Source organism: Dendronephthya gigantea, unplaced genomic scaffold (genome assembly GCF_004324835.1).
Source record: "Dendronephthya gigantea isolate DGI-Jeju-01 unplaced genomic scaffold, DenGig_1.0 000015F, whole genome shotgun sequence".
Taxonomy (NCBI): domain Eukaryota; kingdom Metazoa; phylum Cnidaria; class Anthozoa; order Malacalcyonacea; family Nephtheidae; genus Dendronephthya; species Dendronephthya gigantea.
In genome coordinates, this window is record NW_021163025.1 from 1,208,867 (window position 1) to 1,219,646 (window position 10,780).

General features: G+C 36.3%; 2 protein-coding genes across 7 annotated transcripts in view; both read left to right on the top strand.

The window, feature by feature from the left end:
• The first annotated feature begins 63 nt into the window (after nt 1-63).
• LOC114520098 overlaps nt 64-10,780 on the top strand; it is a 32,083-nt gene continuing 21,366 nt past the window's right edge. For 2 of the 6 annotated variants that reach the window (XR_003686662.1, XR_003686661.1), the window contains exons 1-5: nt 156-688; nt 834-1,190; nt 1,565-2,841; nt 3,988-4,144; nt 4,467-4,530. Coding sequence is in view for 1 of the 6 variants with exons in the window: in XM_028540309.1 (XP_028396110.1) it covers nt 587-688; nt 834-1,190; nt 1,565-2,221 (1,116 nt within the window). In the remaining 5 variants the exon portion in view is untranslated. Of the gene's footprint in view, nt 689-833; nt 1,191-1,564; nt 3,123-3,954; nt 4,145-4,466; nt 4,531-10,518; nt 10,774-10,780 lie in introns of those variants that run through there. The other 4 variants (XR_003686664.1, XR_003686663.1, XR_003686660.1 and 1 more) reach the window with 4 other exon arrangements.
• LOC114520100 lies at nt 5,555-10,206 on the top strand. Its single transcript, XM_028540311.1, has 2 exons — nt 5,555-5,744; nt 9,035-10,206. Exon 2 carries the CDS (start codon nt 9,117-9,119, stop codon nt 10,056-10,058), a length of 942 nt encoding a protein of 313 aa, XP_028396112.1. The 5' UTR covers nt 5,555-5,744; nt 9,035-9,116; the 3' UTR covers nt 10,059-10,206.

Sequence of the window (10,780 nt, forward strand, 5' to 3'; positions counted from 1 at the left end):
TTCAATATTAACTTCACAGGGGGTGATTGTTTACGTATAACAAGGATATTTTGACATAAAAATCTAGATTATCTAGATTGTCGACTTGTCGTAAACCCTACTAAAGTAAAGTCTTGATTAGTGAAACTAACAAGGAATCGTTGATCGTTGAGCAACTCCAAAAGGTACAGATTTCGTTTTCTAATTAACTGTGGCGCCAATGAAATTTCCGTTGCGGAAATGTGATGTCAACAGTCTGAGTCGACACGCACTGGTGTGTTCCGCCAAAGCGCCACCATGTCCACGAATTTTTCAGTTTTTAAAAGCAACTAATTTTTATCATGTTATGATATTCTTCTGAATCACGGAACGATAATACATTTCGACTTGTCTAGCTCTCAAAATTGCGTTCCAGAAATCAGAATTGAATTTATCTGGTTCTGAAACCTGAGACTTCGCGTCTGAAAATTGCGTGTAAATAAATAATATTCGCAATACCAGGAAACTTTGCATACTCCGCAAGTGCTTTTCCTTTCATTCTCTTCTCCAGGAATTTTTAATTTCATCTTTGTGTTTTCTCGGCGTTGGAGGAAATTAAAGTGCAGTAATGAAATGTCATAGTTGTGGTGTCGATAAATTATCGAAAGAATTTCCACACGAACATCTCACAAAGGAGTGTACTAAACATCCATTGCTACATTGCCTCAGAGTGAGTATGAGCATGAAATATAATGTAGAATATATCAGTTTTCATTAAGTTCGACACGAACAGAAGATTCGGCAAGGCATGTCGTATTAAACTTCCAAGAATATCCAGCCCTAATCAGCAAAATTCTTTATATATGTCAATATAGTGCGCAACAAAGTCAGTCAAAGATGATAAAAAGTGCTCACAATGTGTCGCCGTCGTTGATGAAGACAACAGACAGTACAAGAAATATGTCCAGACTTTGAGGTTCCTTTTCCCCGCAATTATCACTGGTGACAAACCAACAATTAGTGGCGGCGAACTCGCAACAGCTAGTCAGTCTGGTGGTGCCACAGCTAATGACACGACACCGAACATTTTTGTTACTACTCTTTCAGGAGAGAGTATCACAATTGTTTATAACCCAGAACAAACTATTATGTATCTGAAATCTATTGTTAACGAAAAATTTGGGATTCCTTCAAACAAACAATGTCTGTTGCACAATAATGAGGTGCTGGAGGTAAGAAAAAATCTGTCTTTGCCGTGGAAATTTTAATGAACATTGCAACATTTCATGGATAATGTTGGTCCGAATATTCAGTTGGTTCGAATATTCAGACATTCCGTTACCACGGTCGAGTATACCATATTCCGGTATATATATTCAACTTTGATATTGTCGAATATACCGGGATATGGTATATTCAACCTTGGTATGGTCAAATATACCGGAATATAGTATATTCGACCTTGATAAGGTCATGGTATATTCGACTTTTGCATGATCGAATATACCGAAATATAGACCTAAAGTCCCAAAGGAAGTCAGAAATGCATGCATGCATGTTTCCAACGGATATCATAATTTTGATTTTGGTCAATGTTTTTTTCCAGACCAGTAATAGCGAGGGCAAACAACTCAGATTGAAAGATTGCGGTGTAAATCCCAATGGCAGAATTTACCTGGTAATATTACTGTATGCAATTCCTTGGAATATGGATATAATCTTTGATCTTTCCTGGGGATATCCGAAGAAAACTTTGAATTTCGAGATATTCGAACTTAAATGGTTCAAAGTTCGCGACTATCTCGATGCTTCTGTATTTCTCTACAGTGATTCTAAATTTATAGAAGTCGTGGACTATCGCAATAAGGCAAGTAAATCATGCCCAGCAGTCGAGCATTCTGGTGACGTCATGCATGATAAAGATAAGCTTGGTCATCACACTATATCTGTGTCAACCCAATCAATACCAGCTGAGGTTAACCGTCTGGTGTTCACATTAAGTGCTTGGAATGCCCCGAACGTGTCGAAATATACAAATCCAAGCCTAAAATGTTATGATAAAAAGAAACAAAACGAACAGCTTTGCGACGATGTGTTGGGATGCGCTGCTAATTTAAAAGCCATCATTATGTGTTGTTTAACCAAACGAAGTGATGAGTGGCAAGTAGTTAGTTTAAAATATCCATCTGCTGGAAACGCGAAGAATTACGATCAACTAAAAACCACGATTGAACACCTCATAGAATCTGGGCAAATGCCATGATATTGACATGCACATAGAAATTGTAGTTAGGGGCCGTTCGCAAAATACGTGACGCTCTCTTGGACCTTTTATTACACCCTGGTTTCCTTCGTTTTATTACACGCCGGTTTCCTCAAGTATCAATAGCTAATAAATAACAAGCAAAACGGATGTATCTTATTTTGGCGCAAAACCAGCAAACATAAACAAACTTAACAAAGTAAATTGTCATCGCAATCCCAAAAAGTCTCTTTATGTTTGTTGGAAATATTGAATTTGAATCAATGAGCTCTATGATTTTAAATTTTTAATTGAAGAAAGAAAATGTTGAAAGTTCTAGAGAATTTCCATAAGTTTTTCATTTGATCATTTCCATAAAAAATGCCATCTCACTTGCCTTTATATCAAAATTTCCATAAAATATATAAATTTCCATCAAAGTGGAAACCCTGCAGTCTGTTAAAAGGCGCGAAAATTGACGGCAAATTCCGACCTCGTCCCGAGTACATTATGTCCTGAAAGCATGCTTTTGGATTTGGTCGATATTTGGATTTTTGAACTATTTTTTGGGGCATATTTCTACCAATTTCACAAATTCATCATTGTAGTATGGAATGTGATGGTCCATATCTATAAATAAGGTAAGAAGCGAAGGAATTCGTTAAATTGAGAATCTAGAAACGTTCGACTTTGAGACACGAATTATCAGTTAATTCTTGAAGCTAGTGTAAACTACTCTGGGTCAAGGAGGTGACTGCTGTTTGTGTTACAGACATTGTAAAACGTTGTGTTTGTTATCCATAGTTAATCCAAGTTTACCAATTTGCTAATTTAGCTAGTCTGTGAAGGAGTAAAGATAATTAATGTCCTTTGTTATCTTGGACTTGGTAAAATAATTTATGAAACAAAAAGTCATATTACAAAATGCAAATATATTTAGTTATATTATTATACATTTCGTGTGTATTGTCGTTCCTGATTGGTCAAAAGAATCAGTTAATTCTTAATATTTTGTATTTATTACGTAGTTTCGCTGCTCACGTGCTCAGCGTCCAAAATTTTTTTTTGCATCGAACTTGCATTGAAAAAAAAAACAATTATTGGTCCAATATTGGACTCTCTCGTGCCCAAACCCTGGCGCGCCAGCATCATGAACCCAAAAGAGCGCGAAAATAAATAAAATCAAATCAAATAAGCATTTTAAAATAAACTTTGTTTAATCGTTTTATACGTAACGGTACGTTTCTGATGTCTATAAATGTTTAATAAAACATTTGCCTCGGCAGATAATATTGACCTTGGTCTGAATAATTCTTGATATCATGCTGAGCCTCATCCAATAATTGTTTATTATTTATTATTAAAAGTTAAAATTATAATCTCCTATAAAACTGGCTCTCTACTCTGTGAACTAAAGGTCTGTTCACACGATCTAATTTTGTTGGATCCAATTCACTTCTGATGGATGTTTTGTAGTCTGTTGTGTTGTAATGTATTGAGGCCAATGCAGTACTGCTTTATCAATAACTAACTATATTTCATACGTCAGAAGTGAATTGGATCCAACAAAATTGGATTGTGTGAACAGACCTTAAAGGTGTGCCTATTTAATAAAGGTGTGCCTATTTAATACTATTAGCAAAGCAATTTCTGTTGTAAACACAGGTGCACTTCATATAGCACTTTGATGTTAAATAAAAATTCAAATTCCTCCCATTGGCATTGAAAACTAATTTTCCTTATTAATCTTACAGGACTTGGAATCTTAAGTTTTGTGTTTTCTTCAGGTGGTGCACTATTGTTGTGTGTAATAAATACTGCCGTGGAAGGAAGAGGGCTCGTCCATCCTTGCAATGCATTGAATGCAAGCCATTTTTTCATCCCGAATGCATCTTCTTCAATGCGAGAGATGCCAAGAAGATCAAAAATACATTCGCCTGCACTGTACGTGGTCAAAATAAACTCTGACAATAATTACTAATTGTTCATTAGACATCATATGGGAACAGGCAAATAGGCAGTTGGGCAGACAGATGGACAGGAAAGCTTATCTATACCCCATGTGTTGTTTGATATTAAGAATATGTATCATCCTCTCAAATCTCAATGTAGCTAGGGGAAGGTATATCTAGGGGAAGGTATATCTAGGCATATCTAGGTGCCTGTCAGTGCCTTTTTTGTATGCTGTTTGCCTGTATTCCTGTATAATTATTATGCTTTTGTGAAGTACAAATGAAGATACCAGTTCTAATATTGCATTCTTTAGTCTTGAGGTGCTTACTGCAGAGTGGATCATTGATGTTGTCAGAGATAGTGACTGAGATTGATCGGTAGGTCACCAAGCACTTTGTTTCCTGGTGTAGTCTCATAGAACTATACAATGATTTGAAACAAAAAAATATGGTGCAAACATGCAGTATATGGTACAAACATGCAGTATATGCATGGTACAAACATGCAGTATATGCATGGTACAAACATGCAGTATATGCATGATACAAACATGCAGTACATGCATGGTACAAACATGCAGTATATGCATGGTACAAACATGCAGTACATGCATGGTACAAACATGCAGTATATGCATGATACAAACATGCAGTACATGCATGGTACAAACATGCAGTATATGCATGGTACAAACATGCAGTATATGCATGATACAAACATGCAGTACATGCATGGTACAAACATGCAGTATATGCTACAAACATGCAGTATATTTACCTACTATATACGGCAAAAAATTAATCGAGCCACAAATATTCCACGCATGATTATCTACATATAATCTGATCTATATATAATCAAAATTCAAACTGCACTGCATTAACATGAACACTGACGTACTCATCATTTCTCTGCAAGTCTAAGCCAGATACTGGTTAAAAATTTCGTGAAGTTGTTAACAATGACAGCTCATGTGATATTACTTTAACAGAAGGCTATCAGATCTTTTTACACCCATAATACCGATACAAACTTCCCGCCGGAACGTTTGCCACATCATTTCAATTAAATGGCTGATATGGACAGCTACGTTGGAAATGCTTAAGATTTTGTTTAAGCATCGCTAAAAAACAAGGTAAATAAAAATCACTTGGGGAGGAGCGAAGCGCTTTACGTACGTGCAGACGACAGATTAATCCGAAATGACTTGATGCGATAAACAAACAGTAATCCAAGGTATGAAGTCGAGTATTTAGCATTCTCTGAACATGGAATCATCGCCCGATATAGCAATAAGTAAAAAAGTACGAACGAATTTCGGCTCAAAAAAGCCGAAAAACCAGTCATACTTAAATTTTACGCCAGGATTTGGATTCTGCCGTCATTTCACCCTAAGGGAGTGGCACCACACGATAATATTTCCAGTAGGCGCTAAGCAGACACTTCGCAACGCTTGCGTCTCAGAACAACAGCTAATTCTCAGATTCTTTTGACAACTTCTCCGATTGTTCTGACATCCTGCCTTTGGAGAAAATCAGGGTACAAAAAAGAGGAAAAACGAAGAATTGCTAAAAGAATATTGCTGCTAAAGGTGTGTATATAGTTTGGGATAACAATACATCTATAGCACTTTAAACCCGTACTACAAGTGCTGTTTATAGCTGGCTGTAAAATGAAATATACTACTTTTATAACATTTTCAAGCGCTATCAATTGGTGGTATTTCGGTGTCTCTAGCGCAAATACTCACAGACACTTTAATCTTATTTTATACTCCAAATGGCGTGTAAATATATAAATATACGTTCGATAATATTGTTAGAAATGCGAATTGGTGTAGGTAAGAAATCGATTTGATTATTTATCTTTACAATAGATGGGTGACTGTGTTGCCAAAACGGTATTCTTGGAGTACGAGAGCGAAATGCTGTATATATTGCATTCTAAAGGCACTAAGCACTTGCTTAGCAACGCTTGCATCTGAGAATAAGACCTGTTATTTATCCTATTCTTTTGTACATCCTGCCTGAAAACTACTTAAAATCAGGGCAGGAGAATAAAATGTAATGAATAGTAACAGTATGAATTGTAACAGGGTACAAAAAACGCAAAAAAACGCAGAATTTTCAAAAATGTATAGTTGCATGCTAAGCTGAGTAATTTATAGGGTAACGAAACATCCTATAGCTTTTTGGCACGTACTACAAGTGATGTGTATAGCTGTCTGCTAATCTAAATATATAATTTGCATAACATTTTCAAGCCCTATCATTTGGTGGTGAAAATACCCTCAGAGATATTTAAATGCATGGATACTGTCAATAATGTAAACGCTTTGTTTGCATTTTGAATGACCATTTAGACAACTAGTACTTGCATTTTATAGATTTCGCGCCGCTAAGCATGATGGTAGGAGGCTTTCGAACAAAATGGCGGCGCTGGAGAGGGTGATTTCCTTCGGAGGAATATATGGCAGTTTTTAGACTATTTATTGCTTCAATCGACATTCGTTTTCCTATGGGAAATAACAAGGGTGCTATGCTCTATATTTTGAGAGAATTTGAGGAGTTTTTATCCATTAGCAGCCGAGAAAATACTCCGAGAGTGACACGCTTTGAAAACTTACTTTGCAGAATTTACTAGGGGAAATTTCGATCTCCGCAACAAAAGCAGGTGAGTTGGCCTTTCACTATGCGATCGGCTGAATTTTATTTCAAAATACGATGCTCGGATAGTGCCTTGCATTCTACCTCACAGTTATTTTGCATGTTCGCGCATTAAAATGGCATTTTCGGCCTCCTGAAATTTACAACCTCTGTCGCATTTGTGTTCGAATTTGCTATTGAACTCATAGAGAGATTAGAGACTTCAATAAATGTTTATATTTGTTTTGGCGCGAAAATACACTAAATTCAAATTCAAGTCGTCTTCTTGTGGCACAAAAATAATATATATATAAATTATAGAAACAATTTAGAATATTTATTAAATTTGTTAATATTTTAAATTAGTGTAGAATTAAATTAAAATCTTTAGTGTAGGTTAGCTCAGTATTTAAATTTTAAAATATATAATATAATCATAATGGAGGTTGAACCACACACTTCACTTGAGGTAAATAACACTGAAAAAAATGAAGTCACTGCAAGGTTATGGAAAAGATATTGTTGTATCCCACAATGCGAAAACAAGAATCGGAGAAACCTTGAACTGTCTTTTAATTAGATTCCAAAAAATCCTGATTTAAAGAAAAAGTGGGTAAGACTTTCGGAAAGAAAAGGTGTAAGAGATCCTAGTTCCAGCCATAGGGTGTGTTCAATGCATTTTGTGGGAGGGAAGAAGACATATACCAACAACATTCCAACAATTTTTGAATCAACAAGTAAACCAAGAAAAAGGCCCACTTTAAGAATAACAGTTGACAATGATAATTATTCACAATGTTCATCAAGTGAAACAAGTAAAGAAATAAGAGATGATGCGGTCACTAGTGAGATTAATTCTACAGTTGAGATTGAGGATCCAATAAATAAAATTAAGAAGGAAATGGCTATACTTGAGGCTGAGAAACAGCAGCTACAAAAACAGCATGAAGAAGATATCAAAAAAGTACAATTAAGTGCCTTCCGATTAGAAAGATTCATAGACAGTGACAATGATTTTAGATTTTATGCTGGATTTCCCAACTATTCAAGTTTTAAAGCTTTTTATGATTACCTTTCTCCGGCCTGTGAACACCTTGTGTATTATGGTTCCAACACTGCTCATAACTTCGGCTTCACAAACAAAATGTGGTAAACGAAGATCAATGTCTCCAGAACAGGAATTATTCCTTGTGCTTACAAGATTACATTTGGGTTAACTTTTACAAGATATTGCTCACAGATTTAATATCTCGACAAGCAGTGTTTCTCGTATTTTTAAAACCTGGATTCGCTTTATGCATCAACGCCTTCCCACCCTCCCAATTTGGCCTAGCCGTAAATTCATTCAAGATAACATGCCTTCCTGCTTTTAGCACGTCTATCCTAACACAAGAGTTATTATTGATTGTACTGAGTCTTATAATTTAACTAAATATTTTATTAAAAAATTTATATACAAATCTAAAGCGACTTTAAAAATTTATATTGAACTATATCTTGCCTAAAATTACGATACAACTCACGTATATGATATATACAAAATTTAGTACGGGAGGAGAGGAGTACAGTTACACTTCAGCTAAAGGATAAATAACAGCAGAAAAACGTCTATCTTTTTATTTTTGTGCCACAAGTAGACGACTTGAATTTGAATTTAGTGTATTTTCGCGCCAAAACAAATATAAACATTTATTGAAGTCTCTATTGAGTTCAATAGCAAATTCGAACACAAATGCGACAGAGGTTGTAAATTTCAGGAGGCCAAAAATGCCATTTTAATGCGCGAACATGCAAAGTAACTGTGAGATCGAATGCAAGGCACTATCCGAACATCGTATTTTGAAATAAAATTCAGCCGATCGCATAATGAAAGGCCAACTCACCTGCTTTTGTTGCGGAGATCGAAATTTCCCCTAGTAAATTCTGCAAAGTAAGTTTTCAAAGCGTGTCACTCTCGGAGTATTTTCTCGTTGCTAATGGATAGAAACTTCTCAAATTCTCTCAAAATATAGAGCATAGCGCCTTTGTTATTTCCCATAGGAAAACGAATGTCGATTGAAGCAATAAATAGTCTAAAAACTGCCATATATTCGTCCAAAGGAAATCACCCGCTCCAGCACCGCCATTTCGTTCGAAAGCAACGTACAGCCTCCTACCATCATGCTTAGCGGCGCGAAAAAGAAGGGGTTGCTGTTTAACCTACACTAAAGTTGTCTTATCTCTGCCCACACAACAGGTTTTACCCAACAAAGGCTACAGATTGGTAAATTTGCGTTACACATTGTACAGCTCTGTTACCAGTTTGTACGCAGTGCTGTATGTCCAAGATGGAAGCAATAAGCGATGACCATGTGCAAAGAGAACAGGCAGAATCCGGAGGAAGTGAAGATTCAAGAATAAGGGAAGAAGATTCGTTAAATGAGGATCGGGAAAAAGATTTGAAAGAAGAATATTGGCATGTAAACCCCAAAAGTGAACTATTCAAACTCGGAGATGGAAAAAGCAACTGTTTGGAAAGCGCTGAAGATTCCGGTGAAGAAATAGCCCAATTAAAAAGAGAACTGGAAGAGTTAAAGAGAAAATGGAAACGTGAGCGTAAGACCACCATAATGGTACTGAGAGCACTTGCTGATGATATACAAAAAGATGAAGAAAATTCCCGAATGGCAACGATAACGGGCGCATTATCTTATCTTTTTGGCAAAGGTGTAGGTCTAGGAAGTGGTGCGGCTTTCACGGGGCTGGGCGCCTCTCTGCCCTTGGGTGCTGTTGGAGCTGTTATTGCTGCTGTGGGCGGTACAACAATGGCTGGCACACTAATCGTAAATAAAGTTTTACGATATCGTAAAGTTAAAAACGTCTGTGAAGCAATAAATACGGACGCAAAAGAGACCAAAAACCTTCAGGATAAGTCAGATGAAGTCAATGAAATGATGGAGAAATTGAAGAGATTAGGGCGAAAAAATCTCATCGGCCCAAAAGGCGTCGAAAAGGCCGTTCAGTTCAGTAGAAGTGCGATCTTTACAGCAATGGAGTTTGCCAAGATATTCAGTGGTGGGCTTGGGGAAACGTGTAGAACTGTTGGTGGTGCATCTAGAGGACTCCGTTTATTTGGATCCGTCGCCGGAGCTGCACTGATACCACTCGATATTTATACATTGGTTTCGACATTCATAAAGGTTCGCAATGGTTCAATTGTTCAGGTCGTTAAAGAAATCCGAAAACTAGCACAAGAGCTAGAAAACGAACTGTTATTGTAATTGTAATTGTAATTGAATGCAACGGAATAAGGAAAACCTTTCATTCCATATAATATATATACGCCTATAATTTACTTAAGAAAATTATAGAAAATAGACTAGGAAAACAATAACAATTTAGTCACATGCATTTGAACAATATAACCAAACGTAGATTTGGTAAAGAAAAAGTTGTGTTATCATAATTATATAAATAATTGTAAGTTAGTTCTTAGACTGTTTACAACGTTTAAATATCATTAAAATTTACCTATATCGCCACAGTCCATGGTCTTCTCAATCTGAATGTCCTGTCAGAATACCCCAGAAACCTCAACAAACAAACAAAATATAAAATATCGTAGACAATGTCATTTCCACTCATTGCGAAACGACATCTGCAGTGCAAAAGACGTTCTTGCCAACTGATTAAAGCGGAATGAGTTATTTCATTATATCCTGACCGATCCTCGTTTTCTAGGCTTTGACAACGTTCAGGGACCTCGCAGCGCAAGATTTTGATTTTTTTAACCTCGTTGCCACAGCTCGAGGATCTTGAGCTGGGAGATTAATCAGAATGGGAAGTTGAGGTGATTACATCTAAAGTTTAACTCCAGGGTGAACAAATCTCAACAGCGCAAATCGATAATGAGAAAAATGGATTCTGTCGTGTAATTCACACATGATAACTCTGCATATCACAAAAACCGAATTCAATAATTGTTTTATTATACCTTTGAAGA